The 19,570-nt window shown below is 37.0% G+C and overlaps 1 protein-coding gene across 2 annotated transcripts in view; it reads right to left on the bottom strand.

The window, feature by feature from the left end:
• Positions 1-324: 324 nt before the first annotated feature.
• arhgef40 (Rho guanine nucleotide exchange factor 40) overlaps positions 325-19,570 on the bottom strand; it is a 32,185-nt gene continuing 12,939 nt past the window's right edge. For both annotated transcript variants that reach the window (XM_087790065.1, XM_087790064.1), the window contains exons 9-27: positions 19,454-19,547; positions 19,293-19,379; positions 18,742-18,858; positions 18,567-18,665; positions 18,341-18,492; positions 17,893-18,031; positions 17,196-17,315; positions 15,996-16,187; positions 15,417-15,917; positions 14,235-14,608; positions 12,887-13,136; positions 12,576-12,665; positions 10,906-11,112; positions 8,008-8,190; positions 7,124-7,304; positions 5,729-5,833; positions 3,368-3,477; positions 1,282-1,353; positions 325-595 (exon numbers count right to left, since the gene is read on the bottom strand). In XM_087790065.1, the coding sequence (XP_087646191.1) occupies positions 1,327-1,353; positions 3,368-3,477; positions 5,729-5,833; positions 7,124-7,304; positions 8,008-8,190; positions 10,906-11,112; positions 12,576-12,665; positions 12,887-13,136; positions 14,235-14,608; positions 15,417-15,917; positions 15,996-16,187; positions 17,196-17,315; positions 17,893-18,031; positions 18,341-18,492; positions 18,567-18,665; positions 18,742-18,858; positions 19,293-19,379; positions 19,454-19,547 (3,028 nt within the window). In that variant the 3' untranslated portion in view covers positions 325-595; positions 1,282-1,326. The remainder of the gene's footprint in view (positions 596-1,281; positions 1,354-3,367; positions 3,478-5,728; positions 5,834-7,123; positions 7,305-8,007; positions 8,191-10,905; positions 11,113-12,575; positions 12,666-12,886; positions 13,137-14,234; positions 14,609-15,416; positions 15,918-15,995; positions 16,188-17,195; positions 17,316-17,892; positions 18,032-18,340; positions 18,493-18,566; positions 18,666-18,741; positions 18,859-19,292; positions 19,380-19,453; positions 19,548-19,570) is intronic.

Genomic DNA, 19,570 nt, shown 5'->3' on the forward strand with positions numbered 1-19,570 from the left:
GCAGCACTCAGTCAATACAACCACCCAACATGTTCTAGATACACAAACTCTCACCGAATCTGTCAGTCGTTACTTCCTGTTTAAATTGAGATGCAGCACGTGATGTGTACAGTGAGCCAGAGTGGTTCAGACCAAGTGGTTTGGCCTCGTAGGGAGCCGTGGGGCGTACAATGGACACACTGTGTCTCTCGAGTGCCTTTAGTGTCAACGTGACGCTGCCAACAACTGAGACTGGCAGATCCAAAATGGCGGAGTGAAGATCAACTCTGCTGGTGCCTGTCATGGTGTGAACGGAGCATTTGATCCTGATTTGGATGCAGTTTTTCTTTCCCCTCTTAGGGTTGGTATCAGAGCGGAGGGCTTTCAACAGGAGGAGAGCAGTTGAGCTGCTGCTGGGGCTAATCTCTGGGCATTTTTGTTGTTTTAAGAGGGTGAAGGGGATAAGGCGGAAAACAAAAGCACAAAAGCATGTGGGAAGGGTTCAAGCGGAGTCCAAATGTCTTGCTTTTGACTTCTTGCACTTTCAGCTCCGGTTAGCGTTGCTCAGAGTAGACGTGGAGATGCTGGGTCTGGAAAAGACCATGAACCAGTTTCTCTGAGGAGAAAACAAAGATGGAGGCTATCAGTCAAATAGAAACCAGGTCAATGTTTGACATTAAGATTGTTTGACGTGAAACTTATGTAGTTTTAGACCAGACCAAGTAAAATGACTTGGGAGCTGGTGCCGATGTTTACACTGAGGTTTATTGAAACAATATTGGAAAGTCTAACGAACAACAAAAACGTCTCAAGTTTAGATGTGAAAAAGTGTCAATATTGCAGTTGCAATTAACATTTTAGTTTTAAATATTGTACATTTCATTTCAAGGAGGGTTCGGCCCGTCAGAAGGGACACATTTGGACGATCCTGTGTTAAGGTTGAAAATCTAAGCGGATTATCTCTTATTTAACTTTAACATTATTTAATTAATGTCTAGCCTTTTTTTGAGTGCGTTATTCAACGTTAATCAACATATATTGTCGTTGTGATATTGTGTTATTTTCTATCAAGCATCAGATCTTTAATCAAGACATTAAGGTTTGTCAAAAATGCTTCAAAAATTGAGATCAAAGAAACCAACAGTGCAAAGTCTTGTGTCTCATCAGCTGCTATTGTGTTGACTCTACTAACTATAGGCTGCTATCATGCAAAACCATTTTTATATTGTTAGTGTGTCAGTTAACTCACATGAGAAAAACAACTCTTGTTCAACCCTTTATTTGAATGTCATTAATGTTCACCTGAAGGATGTTCGTCTTTCTTAAATCAACGTACGCTTGTGTTTGTCACACACTTGTTGAAGGCGACTGACCCTGAGGAGAAGAAGACAGATGTCATTTTATCTGTGTAACACACATCTCAGGAAATATGTGCCTGTGTGTGCTTTTGTGTGTTTATTTGGGCTTTACATAAGTGCATGTGGTTTTCAACAGCCTGTTTGTCAATCTGTTATACTGTGTTGACTAGATGGTGGAGATTAATGTGTACTTATGTGTGTGACCATGTGTGTGTGTGTGTGTCATCTTTAAGCATGCAGGTATTCCTTTTTTTTAATCAGATTCTCATATTATTTTCAACTGCAAAGCAAATATTCATATGTAAAGGATTTTTTAATAATACAGAGGTTTTAAAATCACTCTAAAGTGGCAAGAGTCTGAGGTAAATAATAATTTCAATATACATAAACATAATTTTCATGCGTCCTTTCAGCTCACATTGTATAGGAGTGGAAAACATCTCTACTTGAAACATGTGTAATCAAGTTTATTCACCAACAGATACCGTTCATAAACATGAAGAAGAAAAACACTGCAAACATGAGATATGAAATGGTACTTTCCGGACAATTTTGTTCATAAAATATATACTTAAAGTTCAAATAATGTGTTGATTTAGGGGTCTCTTAAAAAGTCTAATAATCTTGGACATCTATTGTACTAATCAGTATGTGTCTGTTTGTACAAAACTCTCTCTTCATTCAAATATTAACATTAGAATACATACTTAAGCCCCGCCCACGGAAAACACTGTTCTTATGGAGATACTTTACTACTTGTTTACCATAACCACACCCACTCTGCTTTGATTGGTAAAACATTGCGGTTTGTCACCGCACATAATCAACCAAAGAAGTCTCCGCCTCCTAGGGACTTGTTTTATAAACAAAGTGGCAGTGATTACAGCTGGCTGGAGGAGGAGTGAAGCCATTATTATGTAATAATGGACTCTCGTAACCTCTGGTTCGTTGAGATATCAGATGGGGGCGGCAGAATACGAGAAAACAACAACGTCCATTTTTATATCGTCTTTTGTTTATAAACAAGTCTTTGTGGATGCCAGGATGGAGCAGCATCTTAATACTGGTTAATCGTGAGAACGAGAAGAGAAACATTCAGGGACCTTCTAGTTGATGCCGTCAGCGAATGCTTCCATGGCCTTGACTGTAAGACTGGTTTAGTCACAAGCGATTCAAACACAACCCCTTTAATAAATAATAGCTCTGATTTGAAAGACTTCAAAGACGCAGGTGATGTTTTAGCAGTTTCAAGTCCTTGCCAAACTTCTGCAAGGTTCACTTTTCAAATATGCACATCTGACAATGACTTAAATACTTGGAACAGTGAAACGAGTGAAGGGTAATGGAAAAAATTCAAACCTTCTGAGAGAGAATGCTCAGTGGCAGCTGCTTTTCTCACCACATTCATGTGAATAAATGTATTACATTGGTCTTTTGCGTCACACAGAGCAAATATGTTCATTTAGAGGGAAAACATACTGAAGAATTATGATTTTTTTATATTAGCACCATCAAGACGAATGAAAAAAACTCCAAAGATATGGTAGCAAAGAAAATTCTACACATGTATCTTCTGTAAAATTATAAAGAAAATGTAAAATTGTGGCTTAAATATATGTGTAAGTTAAAGTGAGCAAAGGTAAAGAAAAAAAAACATACATTTTATTTTTACTTTAAAACACAATAGCTGGTATATGTGTGACTGATTTTACTGTGTGTATATTTGTAAATAGAAAAAAAGGAGAACGAGAAACATTATTAGAAACATTTGAAAACATTTGTATGAAGTAGATTAAAAAAATCTCATCATGAACATTGATCATTTCACATTCTACTTATTGTCCTAATATGGTTCCGGGGCCCTTAAGCTTATCCCATCTTCTTGTCTTAAACTTAAAAAATATAATCTTGGTCCTAAGAAAAAACTTCTGTAACACACACACATTCTTACTTAGCTTGAGCTCTAATGTATATTTTCTCTATGTTGTTGTGACTCTAAATAGTGAGAAGATATATAAAAGGCGCCCCACCTGTGAATAAACTGTGGACCCTGAGCTCCGCCTGGGATCCCTCCCAGAAGCTGGCGATCCTCCTTCCTTTTGACTGCCGACTGATGATGAGTCTGAGCAGCTGCTGTGCACTGAAGATTTAAACAGGTTGTACAAATGCATCAGGAAGTTTTTTTTTTTTTAATTCCACATCTTGAATGTGCATTTAAACAATTTATCCGTCAAATCAAATGGCACAGGCAGATGGAGAAGTCAGTGAGAGAAGGCATTTCCACATCTTGCACAATGAATTTGAGCAGTTTTTTCCCTCCCGGGGGATGAACCGTGCATTTAACTGCCAAATGGTTGTGACCAATGAGCCCCCTGTTGACCAACTGTATGCATTACACCGAGCGGTGCCCAGGGGTGGAGCACATGTCCTGCGAGAATATGCGGTACTGAACTGAAACAATGATTTAATGTGGGTGGTCTCGAAAATGTCATCTTTTACACTTACATTTATAAGCTGAATTACATGTTACAACTATGTTTTATAGCACAAACTACAGTAAATCTGTGTGTAAAAACTTTGAAATAATACCTTTATTATTCCCATGCAATGTGACCTCTATTGGCAGATCGTGTGAAGCAGGGTCAGGAGTAATACATAAAAAATACTGAGTAAACTTCTCTCACTTTTTAAAAGGCCTTTCACAGACCAGGGTCACAGAGTTGTTTCGCATTAAAGAACACTCTTCAAACTTACATTTGAAATGTACTTTGCTTCTAAATGATAAACTTGCTGCCCTACACAGGTACCTAAGAAGTTCTTATAATGAAACTCCGGTTGCAGATTTCCAGTATTCTTTGTTTATGGCCGTGTTAAGGGTGTGATGAAATGACTTTTGTGCCAGGTTTTGATCAGAAGCAGAAGTGAAATCTATTTTCGTTTCAGTGCTCAACTCAGTATTCTATTTAGGTGCAGCTCTTCACTATTTCTTAGTTGAAAGCAAATATCAAAGATTCATATTGTAGCCAGAGGGTGAGAAATTGAACAAAACCTTGAGTTGAGAAGGTTGGGGGAGGGGGCGGAGAGAAGCATACATGCAAGACTCATTTTGTTTCCTGTTTATAATCTCATGGTCACATCTGGTTCAACTCTGAAAGAAGAATTTAACAATAAACCAAACTGGATGTTACCAGAGTTAAGACGGAGCAGTATTGAGCCATTGTAAAAGTTGAATAGCAAGGACTGCATTCATTAGCACATGTATATACTTTTATTTCGCTCTTTCAATGCAGTGTTTTTTTTAACTTATTTTTTCATCTTTCTGACAGTTGAGTGTCGATTTTAAAAACAACTGGAGGGTGTGACATTTTTAGAAAAGTTTTGAGAAGTAGTCTTTTCAAATGAAAGAAAGTTACTGTCTTTTAAAAAACGTTTTTTGGCATTCCAATTTTGTAAAGAACTCTCATCACAAAATAGTTTTAACTAAGAAACTACTGTTACATGTCTCTTCTTTTTTATATAAATACAATTTCAAATATTTAGTTGTAAAAAAAAATGTTTTAGTTTAACCAGTGTGAGCAAAAACCTTTTTCATCCATTAAAACGCCACATGTTTGGACCATTCCGAAAAAAAAATTGAGGGATTTTGGGAATGCAGTTGAAGCACTTGTCCTTGATACTTTGTTTTAACTGAGCTCTAGATAACACGTCTCTGGCAATGTTTAAAACTGAATGTTCAAAACTTACTAGTATTGAATACCTTGCTCAAGTACAGTTGAAAGTAAAGGGAACTGGTTGCCACATTGTGAGTGACAGGAAATATTTTGGGGGACAACTTTCATGCCCGTAATAACGACCATTAATGGGCGGATCAACGGGGTGGCCTTTACACCCAATTAGATTTACAAACAGATTAAAATCAGTTCCCATCAATGAGATTCATGGTAGTAACTGGAAACTAGCGCTGTGCAATTCTTTAAATTTTTTAACTTGATCATGAATTTGTCTTCCGTGATTAAACAGCACTCATACGTTCATTGGTCGGCTAAACACTAGGGGGCGATCACATGGTTCATACTTGATTGAGATAACAAACAAGTTGCAGAAGGAAAATGCTTTTTCTTGGTAGCGTACTAATTCACATTATAATTATTTATGTTTGTTCATTATATGGTTTGCATTATAATATAAATATGTTTACTATAAGATCAGCCCTTATGTTTGTTTTTTTACAAATCCAGAAGACAAGTATGTTAATCATCATATATAAGGGAAATATAACACTAACAATAAAAATGTAGTTTCAAATAAAAGTAAGCTGATTGGGTATAAACAATATATTGAAAAATTCTATCTCAGTTAAACTACAGTGGATGATTGTGATCCTACTGTACCTCTGTCATTGCTGCTGCCGACAGAGTCCATCTCCTGGTTTCCTGTTGCATCCAACAGCAACCTGCTGGAGATCCCCATGCACAGCGACTCCTTCAGACACAACTCTAAACCAGGAAGAGAAAAGCAGCAAAAACTTACACATTTTTCAACAAAGAGAAACATCTCTAATTCAATGGAACGTGAATTTTTTTCACCTCCTTTTGTTTATGTTGGGAGGTTTGTCTGGTTCTTTGTTAAAGTGGACAGAAAAGACAGTCTCAGTGTTCTGTTTTATTGTCTGAGAACACCTGATCTTGTGTGTTAATGCAATTCGATCCAGCGACAGGAAGTCAACCTGAGACGAAGGGTTTAAATGATGGAATTTGATAGCCAAAAGTTGTTCCTGTGATGATTCTGTATAATTTACTGCTTTGATTCCTGCAGTTGAATATGAAACCTTTTTTGACAACATAATTTGCAACTGTATTTGTAAAGATCGTTTGAGGCTATGATAGATAACAACAGGCAGAAATTGAAGATTTTCTCCTTTCATTTTTGATTTTAGGTTCTAAATTTTTTTTTTCAAAGATAAACTTTGCTTAACATACTTATGAATTCCTCAATTCATATTCCTTATTTTAAAATAAGGCTTTGAGGGGGAGGATGGGGTCTAATCATCCATCATGGGGATCCTGTGTCAGTGTTCATTGGTGAAAAGAAGTGCTAAAAGTCGCCAAGCACAGACTCAGAGATGAAGACAATTGAGGTTTTGTGTGGAATTTGTGTTGTCATATCCACATTCAGCACACACACACATACACATACATGGTACACACACAGCTTACAAACCCCTGGCACACACACACAACACAAGCACACATGCACACACTTTGGTGCACACAAAAATGTACACACTTATACACACTCATACGCAAGCCACACACTCAAACACACACACTAAAATGCACACACAAACTTACACATGCACACTTTATACGCATATATTCACACACATAGTCACACTCACACATTTACAAATTCCTTTGAAGACACATTTTCACTCAAACACACACAAGCACTCACACACCGACACACACACACAATCACACACTCTTACTCACATGCATACACACACAAACATACGCACACTCACTCTGAGCTCCAGCACATGCTAGATGCAACAATTAATTCCTCTCTTTACAATATTTTATTATATACCATTTGTTTTTCTATTATCTCAGTGTATAATAACTTTTTAAAGATTTTATGAATTGAATTGTTTGATTTAAATATTATCTTATATTTGTGTTATTTTAATTCAAGACTACAACACAATACTTGATAGAAGGCCAAATACCCTCAAACAGTCTGGGAGTTATAGTGACAATGGATCTCTGGGCATCCGTTCATCATACCTGTGTTGTTAATGGCATGTGTCCACAGAAGGTGAGCGATGTCATGAGTCCACGATTCTCTCTCCTCCTTGTCCCGGGCTTGTAGCGTAACACAGTCTTTGATCCGAGGAGTCTGTCGCACCCACATCTCAAACTTCAGTCCCTCCTCGCCCACACTCTGAGTTAGACCCATTTCACCCGTCTACAATGAAACAAAATATTAAGTCAAGTCAAGTCGATTCAAGTAAAAAATAAATAAAAGAGTATCAACTTGTATAATATTTTATAAAGCTTTTATAAAGGTCAGAAGTTTGTAATATCTAGTATCAAGTCCAGAAGATGGATTCAGATACACTTCATACTCAATGAACTGCGTATCCTGAATTAATTTGATTCAAAACAATATTGTCTCAGTTTGCTAAAGAAAACATTTGGCGTGATCCATAAAATACACGATTGGGGACACTGTGGGATATTGAGAGAGATCAAAGACTTGAATCCATTTTAGAAAACCATTTTCATATGGCTGTTTGAAGGTTATATAAGTAACAAATGTTGTGACAAGTGCAGTCATTAAAAGAAGTGACAATTGAATTCATGTTTTTCATTGTGTGTTTTTTTTAGTTTAATATAATAATGTAAAAATTGCCAACTTTGCTTTCAAAAAAGGCAGATTTTCTCGTAAACATTTAACATTTCAGTCACAGCAGCCCTCAGCTGTCCTCTGCTCAAATAAGCCGTGGAAATTAAGCAGACTCCATTTGGCTGAGTTTGTTTTCAATTTAATCAATAGAGAAAGAGGATTTTCCTCTGAGCTATTCAAACACAGAGCAGGAGATAATAAAAAATGAATAGTGTGTGTAAACACGAGTGTGTGTGCGCTGCATGTGAGTGAACGTTCTCACCTTCATCAAGTGCTTGTAACTGTAGGCGGAGCGTCCAACGGGTCCAGTGCTCTTCAGCTTGGTGAAGATGACAACATGCTGGTAAAGGAAAACATTCCTCATCCCTGCTCGCTTCCTGCGAGCTCCCCCGCACACCGTCAGCTCACCCTGGCGCACCAGTTCACCGCGCTCCGCCACAGGGATCTGATAAAAATACATCACACACCTTCAAACACACGAGTTAGATCTCACTTATCCTCTCTTCAGGCTCAGCCCGAGGCCTCGCACAGAAGACATGAAGTTGCTGCTCTCATCTGAAGTTACAGTGGATGACATTACTGCAGATTAACCAAATAAATAACCATCGACTTCCTCGGAAATAAGATGACTCGTTGTTAATTAAATATAATTGTAATATTTCTGACCCTGCTTATTTGTCTCTTGTATTTATATTTTTTTTCAGAAAGACAAGTTTATTAACCCGACGTTAACAGGATATAAAGAATGTATCTAAAAAAAACAGTATTAACTAAAAAAAAGACAGAGTGGAAGGAGAGAAGAGAGTATATAATATTGATTCATCATGGTATACATTTCATGGAAGTTCGACCTTGTTTAAACTTCACAGGGTTTTTCCTCCTTTTGTGCCCCCTTATTATTATGTTACAAATGTATATGGTTTTAATTCCATTAAAATTTGACGTTCTTTGATTTAAATTACACCCCCCCACTGGTCCCAGTATATTGTTGTCTTGTTCGCACATGAAGGATCTATGCAGCGCAGTCGATACTACAGTATGTACTACAGTATGTACAGGTGGAAAAAGAAGCTGTGCTAAAAGGTAAAACTATAAAATTGATGATCCTACTTCCACTAATGAGTTTTGAAGTTATGGGTAAACAACAAGACTATGTATACAAGAGGCCTAAAAATATTTTCTCTGGACTCTGTATTGTGTTAAGCTCAGTCGTCCAGCAGAGACTCGGAAAAGGAGAAAGGTTCTTGGTCAATTTTATCATATCCAACTGGGAGAAAACCCCAGTACAAAATGATATGGTTACATCTTCCAGTTTGCCTGGGAATGCCAGGAGAGGATTTGGAAAAACATTAAATATATATAAATTTTTCAGATGTGACTTAAGGCCCGAGGGCTAAAGCTGGCCCACCTAGTCATTTTACGTGGCCCACCAGATGGTTGTCTAAGAATTAAAGCAGACTAATGTTCATGGTTATATCTTGACCTATAAAGACTTAAAGTAAAGGAATTTGATACTGTTAAAGAGAGTTCGTAAAATAAAAAACTTGTACTACATTTGACCAAAAGTGCCAAAAGATTTGGCCCTTGTGTGATTGAGTGTGACACCCCAGTTTAAGAAGAAGGCTAGCACATTTCTAACGATTCAAACATGACTAGTCCTGTCAAAGATCAAAGGCCTCTTTCTACAGTTGACAACAAGTCGGTATTATCGCTTGACCGTCATCTATTGTCATCTCTTTGTCATTATAATTGCTGCTTTTGCTAAAAGCTTAATTTCTTAACAGGTTTTAGACTTTTCTCTGCCCAGAGAGAGAGCTGATAAATTGTCCACAATAACCAGTTAATATTAAACAAAACAATGAAAGTCTGTGAGAATTATGGCTGAAAACATTCTGTCAGCCTTCACTCACATCAGCTTTAAAGAGACAATTTACTAGCAACCAGTGACGAAGGACATTATTTTTAAAACACTACAGATTTGCAGGTCGATATAAGTGATGCTTCACATGCAGTTTCCAACTCAACGTGATACTGTGTTTCACTCACTTGAGATGAGAACTTGAAACACAGCAAGTGCTAAAATATCCAACCTGGCGTGTTCTTTACAAAAGAGACTCAGGTGGTCATAAACCTGTCTTGTTGCTTCATATATGCATGTACTCACACTTACACTCACACACAGCCACTTGTGCTTACGGTCAATTCACCTGGAGAGCTGTTGCAGTCTAATTCAAAGTAGCTCAATGGGAGTATTTGTGCTGCGGTAATCTCTCCCATGGCTCAACAGAGGGAGGCTAGCAGAGCTGAGTGTGTGCCTGTGTGTGTGAGAGGCAGACCTGAGTACTTCTCTGCCGCTAAAGAAGGAACCTTTAACAAAGAGATTTGTAATGATGTGTAAAAAATAAGTGTAACATAAGGAGCTCTGTGTGTAGGTATGCTTATTTCAGATAGATGTTAATTTGAAATTAAACATTTACTATTATATTGGCACATAGATTTACAGACTTTGTGTTTGGATGTAAAATCTCAAGATGTTGTTGCTGCAACTGTTTTAGTTTAAATGTGGTTTAATTTATAGTGTATCACATTGACAAACAAGGAAATCACCTTTCTAATACATAAAATACAATTTAAGAACGACAACATTTTATTGAAGGGAACCTAACAGTTTTGTCTGAAATTATTTTTGTGTTTAAAAAAAAGAAAAAAATTGTATTTACACAACTTGATCAATAAAGTAATACTTAAAGTTATCACGACTGCCTCACAGTAAGGAGCTTATGTGGTGTTTGAACGTTCTCCCTGTGTTTGGTCGAGTTTACTTCAACCACTCTGGTTTCATCCCATAGTCCCCAAAGATATTGAGAACCTAATTCTCAAGAACTCAATTGTCTAAAGGAGTGAGTATGTGTGAATATTTGTGTGCCGTGTGACAGGCAAGATTTAAAACAAGAAAATCTGGGTATGACTGGAATTTGTAATGGGAGAGTATTTGGAAGAAATCTAATGAATATAATGAAAAGCACTAATCTAATGTGTCTCTTAAATGTTGGTACATAGACATCCTCTAAATGTATATTGTTTTATATTTCTCCTTGTTATTATGACTTGACCAGGTGTACTCAAATAATCGTTGTCTAAATGGGACTTGAAATCTCACCGGGCATCCAGTGATGAGGTCACTGGCCCTGAGGTCCTCGCCATGCTTCTGGGCATGTCTCAGGGTGGAGAGGGCAGAGTCTGTTGCTGGGTTTAACCCACCCAGCTCCTCCAGAGCCTCGCAGTACTGCTCCAGCCTCTGAGTGGGAGCCTTCAGACAGTGTGGGAAGGACAGTGGGGACAGAAGGGAGGCTGCCGGAAGTTTGGACTGTAGAAGAAGAAGAGGCGAGGGAGAAGAAAGACACTGTTTTTTGACAGTCATAACCACAGAGGACAATCTATAATGATAGTCATGAGTTTTTTGCAACAGCGTCTCCTACTGGCTAAAACAATAATCATCCAACAGACGCAGACACAAAGTACTTTAACTTAAAATAAATATAATTTATTTGTCTCTCTCAAAAATAAAATGTTAAACCGATATACATTTTCTTAAAATCAAATATGTTAACTTATTAAACCATTTCCAATCTTTCTTTCTTCTCACACGACATAAAATACTTTAAAGTCTAATTCATCATATCTGTCACATACGTACAGAACAATGTGTTATATTGTATGTTTGTATGCGTAGTAATACATATACATCAAACAAGTTAGAATATTTATAGTGATAACAATACATCTTAATATGATAAGACAATTATTTTATTTGTGGGGGAAATGTGTTTTGTCTGAGGCAAGTTTAAAGCAGAAAAGAATCAAACATTAAGTATACATATTTTAAAATAACCGAATTACTCTTTAGAAATATACAGTGTTAGTGAGAAAAAAGAAAATATTTCTGATTCAATTGTATTAATATAACTTATTATTATTATCACAAGGGTTAAAAAAAACATTTGCAAACTTCAAAAGTACGATACCATTACACCATACAGTACGTGACATGAAAGCATCAAATCAAATAAAATATTGAAAGATAATTAGCTTTTTTCCTCACCATAAGAATAATCTCATTGTACATAAAATACTAAACATCACTATCTCATTGTAACATCCTTAAAAAGCCGAGCACAACTGTTCTCTATGAAGTCAGAGATTAGCAACATTCCATCATGAAAAAGCGAGGAAAAAAACATACATAAAATAATTGATCGTTTATTCTTTTCAAAACTCTTACGGCTGTTTAAACCGATAAGTGGAAGAATGTCATATGATCCTAGCTTCATTACAACAATAAGCATCACCACTGACATCATCTTCATTATCATCATCTTGTCTGCGTCAGCAGCTCAATAACCATAAACCCACATGAAGCAATAATCCTGCATGTGTTCCAGCAGACATGGGCTCACGCTGCCTCACTGTGGCCCTCCGACAGAAGTGCCATGTTATGACACGCCAGACAACAACAGAGATTTGAAGCCATTTATTTGCGTCGAGTCCTTGTGCTAATCTCATGACGCCGCAGATGTTTTGCTTGTAAAGGACTCTTGGAGTAATCCGCCTTTAATTGGCTGTTCTAGTGTACATTGAACATGAAATTAGCTTTACAGTCCATTCACTTTTAATTGCTGCCACTGATGAGTGACGCAGCTTTAATTGGTTTATCAAGTGTAACTTAGGTTTTTTGCAAAGCTGCAGTTTCCATTTTTTCAACACCACAATCGTGTCATTTATACAAGTAGCACACTTGGGTGGTACTGTAGATTTAAAGTCGTCTCTTACCTTAAAAAAGTCAGCAGCTTGTGTCACTAAAGGAGAGTCCAGTTCTGGTCTAGCCCGGATGTAGTGAGCATATTGAAGGAATTGATCCCGCTGTAGACGCAAGCAAATACAGTCTGATTGTTAATTGTAAAATATTCTAAGAATATTTAAATCTATTGGTAAATATATGATACAAAAAGTACAGTTTATCTATTGTTTTTTATTTCATTTACGTTAAATGATAACATGTCAATTTAAAAATGACCAAACAATTCAAAAGTTATTTATCCTTTTTTTTGTAGTGCTTCTTAAAAAAATGTGCGGATACTTACATATTTACTAAAACAGTCTTGTTGGAGCAAACTTTGCACGAGAGCGCCCTCCATGGCAGGTAGTAGGTACTCCGAGTGGAAGGTACAAAGGCTACTCCAGTTTGGAAACAGCGCCTCACTCTTGCCCCTGATGGAGCTGGGAGTGTCCGACAGCTCCAGCAATGGCAGGTAGGTCTCCTCCACTCCCTTCATGACTGTCACATACTGTCGCTCGGAGCTCAGCATCCCACACCACAGCAGGTACAGTTTACTACTCGACGGAAAGGAGATTTTTACACATAACAATCAATGAATTAAGACAACCGAGTCATTTTGTGTGGCCAGCTGAAATTAAAGTACGAAGCAGTGGCGGCTTTTATTTTTTTAAAATCTTTTTATATTTATTTTAATTTATATGATAACTATATCTAATAATTTTTAGTTTTAAAATAATCATCAACATTGATCATTTTGTATGTTTGTAGAAGTCTTCACATTGATAGACTATAGTTGTATTGATTGTAATCTAGGTTTGTGTCGTCATTCGTCATATCTATCCAGGGGTCGCTTGCTTTTTATTATATATTGTTCAAGTTTAATAGGACTATTTTCGACTGATCCTATTAATGGTGAAGGCAGGAAATTTCCTGGAAAAGAGCCTCACCTAGTTCACCAGCCGCCACTGCTGCGAAGATGCCATTGTTTCAGATAAGATGAGGATAAATGTTGTTTAGAATGCAATTTTGACATCCAAGACCTAAATAACATCAAAACTTCATTTACTTTTTCTTATTTTTCTTTAAAACACTAGCAATTATTCATATTCAGGTGCACCTATTAACACTAACATTTGTTCTCGCAGCAGCTTGATTTGTTTTCATTATTGCTCAGCTATTTAGGTGTAATGTTTAACGTTAATGTTTACATACACAATTTAAATATTGTTAATATGTGTGAGCACAATAGTTTAGCTTGTGAAATTGTAAGTAAGAATTACATGGGGCAAGACCTGTTAATAATAAAGGTGACACACATTTTATAATTATAGGACTTAGTAATAGTAGGACTAAGTAATTCAAATGCTTCTTGTTTTTGTTAGCTTAAGTTTTTATCAAAATTGATGATCTTTTAATTATTAATAATTCCTTTATATTGAGTGTTCCTCTTATCTCGTTCTAAGCTCGTTTTAATGATACCCTATTCTAACACTAGAGGTCATATGTGGATTCGGAATTATGACATCCATGATAAAAAATAACATCAAAACTTCCTTTAATTTTTTTTTTTTTTTTTTCTTCTTCTCAAATTTGGGAAAACAATGACAATATTTAAGTTAAGTTGTGCTGCATGAAGTTATTATTAGCCTCACCTCTGAGCTGTGCTACCGCCTCGGTCTGTCTCCCGATCCGTCCTTCCCAGAAGCACGTGTTGCCTCGGAGACCCTGTGTGGTCGACGACCTCCTTGCTGCTGACCTCCACCCCTCTGATGAGTACGCCACCTGCTGCTCTGCCGCCTCCAGTGCTCCATCCTGGCATGGCAGCGGCCATGCTCGTCGTGATCACTGGGTCGGCCATTGCTCTTCGCCCCAGCCAGGACATGGGGGAGCTGCGGTTGGAACCACTGACCGGGGAGTCCAAGGGTTTCGGAGTTGTGGCTCCCCTGCGAGGAGCTAAAAGAGCCTGTAGGTCAAAGCTTGGGTGTCTCTTACGAGGTGGCTTTGGAGGAAGGGGCGCATCTGTGGGCTGCGTGGCAGAGAAATGACAAAATTGGCAACATTGTGATAGATGCTTGTGACACTAAGACTTCCTATGATGTTTATATGAAGGTATATCAGCGCCATCAGAATAATAAGCGGTTGAATTTAACATTTCGACTTTTGAAACTTGAAAAATTCCTATTATAAGGTTGATTTTTTTTATTATAGAATAATTAAATCAATTAATTTCTATACTGAAAGGTTGAATATGTTTTGTTTTTTTAATAATTAAATTTAAAAAAAGTTTTAAAAATGAGCCAAACTTTAAACAGATTCATATTCTAATTTAGATAAATAATATAATATTCTAAATGTATTATTGTTTTATTAAATAATAATGCTAGTATACTAGTGTTATTGTTATTATGTTGTGCAAATTAATTTTAGGAAATTATATTTGAACTATTGGAATTATATTTCACGCTGTTTGTATACAAAACAGATTAATTCATTTAAAAAAAAATTGTTTTATCTTAATTACATTTTTTTTTTTTAAATTAAACCCTACAATATAGAAATTATTGAATTAAATTATTCACTAAAAAATTAATTCAAACTTTTATAGGATTCAATCATAACATTTTTTTTTAAATGCTTAACCCTTGTGTTGTGTCAGGGACAAGGTGATCTACATTTGTTTTCGGGCCTTTGGGTCACTTTGACCCTGAGATAACACAAGGGTTAAAAAACACATTTCAAGTTTCCATTTCCCATTTAAAATGTTAATTTTTACCATTCACTAGTCTGATGGCACTGATACACTTCCATGTGTTTACAATAAATAATTCACTTACACTCTTCTTGGCAGGATTGAGAAGATTCTGAAGAAACTTTCCTCCACCGCCTCCAGTATTCCCACTGCCCTCTTTTTTCTGTCCTTTCTCATCCCCGATCTTAAGCGTGGAGCAAGTTTGTGGCCGGAACAACGAGGCTAAGGATCCCCACGACTGCAGACCACCTTCTCCTCCGGCAGCTCCTACGCCCCAGTCCCCCTCTCCCTCAGGGCCCATCACATCCCACAGACTGCTGGCAGTGGGTGTCTTGGGCTTTCCCTGGTTCTGGTTCTGTGTTCGGTCCAATTGAAGGAACCGAGGCTTCACTTGTGCAACCGTTCGCTGATATCGTTCAACTGTTTGTGTCCAGAGATCCAAAAGAGCCCCGCCTCCCAACTCCATAGCCAAAGATCGAGCATCTTGGAAACGGGATGGAGGGATTGGTGGAAGAGAGGCGAGAGGGCAGGTGGAAGATGGAGTGGTATGAGAGGAGGAGGAGACGGCATCACACCATTGACTGGCCTACACACAAAGAGAGAAAATTAAACCAGGCGATCAACTAAATTATATCTAAGCTCATGAGACAAGTTTTTCTTTAACCTCCGTCAGCGTGGAAAGCAGCCTCTGTGTATTGTCAAGGTTAGTCCAGCAGTCAGACAAACAGTGGGACATGTCCCTTAACCTCTCTCTGACCGGGGGAAGCTGAATCTGGACATCGCTCAGGCCTGACCAGTCGAGCTCACACCAACTCTCCAAATCACTGAGCAGTGTCAGGGTGTCTGTGTGCAGCTCCTGAAGAATGAACAGAAACGATCTTTAATAATGAAGTTTTATTCATTGACCTCCAGGATGATTCTCACATTATCGCTCATTATTGTGTCAGACACTTTATGTTACATTTGATTCAAGAGACAGACTCGGATTTTTGAAGTAAACACTTCTGAAAACAAAGTAGTATTATCTTGATCTTTAAAGTATGTACTTTTTTTGAGTATTGTTTTGATTGTTTAAGTGCTTTGTGACCCTGGTCTCGAAAAGCGCTATATAAATAAATGTTACTTACTTACTTATATTACTAAGTAAGTAAATCAATACACAGTCCTTACAAGAGGTTTTTAGATAACTGAAATTAAACATGAATATGGGAATTATTCAGAAAAAATAAAAATAATCCAAATAAATATCGACAAAAAACACTAGCAATCATTCATATTCATGTGCACCTATGAACATTAACATTCTTTCTAGCAGCACCACAAATTATTTATTAATAGATTTATTATTGCTCAGCTATTTAGGTGTATTGTTTGACGTTATTGCTAACACACACAATTAAAAATTGTTCATATGTTTGAGCACAATAGATAGACAATAGAATTACATGGGGTGAGACATGTTTGTAATAAAGTTGACACACCTTTTATAATTATAGGATTAAGTAATAAAAGTAATTCAAATGCTTAGATAATTCATCGATACATCATTATAGCAATTTCTGCCACTACCAGCAGTTTTGTTAGCTTAAGTTTTATCAACATTAACATCAATCTTTTAATAATTATTATTTCCTGGGGGGGGTTTAGAATGCGATACCTTATCCCAACACTAGAGGTCATATGTGGATTCATTAAGAATCAAAATCAGAATCAGAAATTTGTATTACCATTCATAGGAATAGTTTGTGGTGTCAGTACAGAACAAAATAATGTCTTAAGATAAAATATTAAATAAGAAATAGAAAAACAGAACAATAGCAGATGTGTTTTGCAAACATTTACAACTACAGAGTGAATTTCTCACGTTAGCTATTTCCCGAAAGGTCTTGAACTTCTGTTGTTTGAGTGAAAGTCTGCTGAGAGAGAGTGGAGGATCCTTGTAGTCCTCAAGCTGTGACTGGACCTGCTGGATTTCTCGGTCACACTGGGGAACAGAGACAGACTGGGTCATGGAAGGTCAGAGGTTAAAGTAAGTAAGTAAGTAATTTATATTTATAGAGCGCTTTTCCAGACCAGGGTCACAAAGCGCTTAAACAATCAAAACAATAATCAATAAAATAAATACTTAAAAGGTCAAGATAACACGGAGAACAACACAGGAGTTACAGGAAATCAAAATGGTAAAATAACATAAGGGAGTTTCCACCCACTTCACACTAGACAATAAAAAAGCCAAGCCTAACCTTGTGACTCTAAGAATAGCAATACAGGTTGTCGTTTTAAGGAGACAAGTCACAGCGTCATAAACATAGCAATGTGAAAAATCTGAGAGACAATAACATTGAGGGACGAGTGACGACTATACAAACTTATTAGTCATGTTTTTAATGCGTTGCCCAAATGAGTCATTCATCTGAAAGGTCAACAGGAAAGGAAACAATAAAATGAATGCTTCAACACAATTACACAACTAAAACAAACAAAAATAAACACAGTCAATTTCTTAATTTATGTGAACTAAATAATAAATTGAAAGCTTGACAATGTTTATTTTGACTCACCTTATTGAGCTTTTCCACCTTCCCGGCAAGCCTTCCCAGAGCTTCTAGGTTGCGACCTCTGTTGTTGGACACTTGGACCAGTCGATGCAGGGAGTCGTCCACGCTGTCGTAGAGTTTAGACGTGGCACCAAGAGCGGCACTGTTGATTTAGAAAATAAAATGTTTTTAATTTTTTTACCATTTAAAAAAAATGATGAATCACATTTCCTATTTCTTTTGAAATAATAAAAAAAAATGATCTACAGATGTCTTGTTCAGACAAAGGTGAGCCTTTCAAATAGGAAAGTGTTTTATAAACGGCTGCAGCCATTTTCCTAATTTATTATTGTTTCTGGAGAATAACTTGTGTTCATCCTGTAACTTTCATGTGTTCTGCTAAAGTGTTTATTGTTTGTTGGCTTCATTTAAAAAATGCATGACAACCACAGTGATTTACGAAAACAATTACCGACAGTCTTGTGACTTCTGTGCTAGTCCAGTTGAGGAACTGCTCAGTCCAGCAAGCCAGGATCCTCCCCTCTGTTGCAGTTCAGTGAGGCGCTGGTCAGCCAGGACACTGGTCATGAGCTGCCTGTGTTTATCAATGCTTATTGGAACACCCTGGATTAAAAGTAAATTTTAATAAATTTTAAAAAAGAGTTTCTGCTAACAAAGCTCCATCACAGACCCCTCACCTGAATGTCGTCCGGAAGAGGCTCATTGTCCATTGACTGCAGTGCTTCTGTTAGCAGCAAGAGGGCGCTCTTACATCGCTCCGTCAGACTTTCCAAACTCTTGAAACCAGAGTAGATGAACTATTGTTGAAACGGCGAGAATGCATGGAGAATAGAATATAGCAGAGTTTCTCACCAGCCGAAAAGCCAGCCAGTCTGAGTGAGAGTGAACAAAGTCTCCGTCCATATCTGTGGGGAGCTGCTGTTTGTCTACGTACTGCTGGAGGACATTTGTCCCCTGGACCATGTGGACCTGAGAAAAACCCACAAAACTTTAACAAATACGTGTATAACTATCAAGTTTGCTAAAGAGTAACACTCTGCAGTGTGTATGTGTGGGTCCCAATCAGCTTATGTATTTTTTTTATTTGTTTTTATATAACTAAATACCTAGATTTATACTACCCTTTATCCAATTCTCATTGTTGTATAATAATAATAATAATAACCACATCAACAATGATCATTTAAGTTAAGTAATAACAATAATTGTAATAATGCTAATAATAGGAAGTCTTATTAACATTGTTGTTGTGTTAGTAGTATTGTTATAAGTATTACTTTTAAGTGGGATTTAGGCGCTTGTTTTTTATTTATAGTTAAATTATATATATATTTATATATATATCGCATGATTCCAGAAGAAAATGCATTATTCAAACTTCACTTCACAGTGCACAAGATCACCTCGACTTCTTCAAGGTTATGGGACAACGGCTGTTTTTGATCCTCAAGCAACACCAGAACAGATCCAAGACCACCAGGTACCAACCGCTAATAAATAAATAAATCAAATGTGTTTTAATTCCACTTAAATTCTGCAAACAAGCAAACACAATTTCTCTCACCTGGAACAACTTAAGTGCAGAGAATAAGGGAGTGGAGGATTGAGAGCATCTGTTGTCTATTATCAGCGTGAGACCTTTTTCTCGAGCTGAGGACCTGATAAGGAAGGAAAGATTGGA

This window comes from Callionymus lyra, chromosome 4, assembly GCF_982586985.1.
Source record: "Callionymus lyra chromosome 4, fCalLyr1.hap1.1, whole genome shotgun sequence".
In the NCBI taxonomy this organism is placed as follows: domain Eukaryota; kingdom Metazoa; phylum Chordata; class Actinopteri; order Syngnathiformes; family Callionymidae; genus Callionymus; species Callionymus lyra.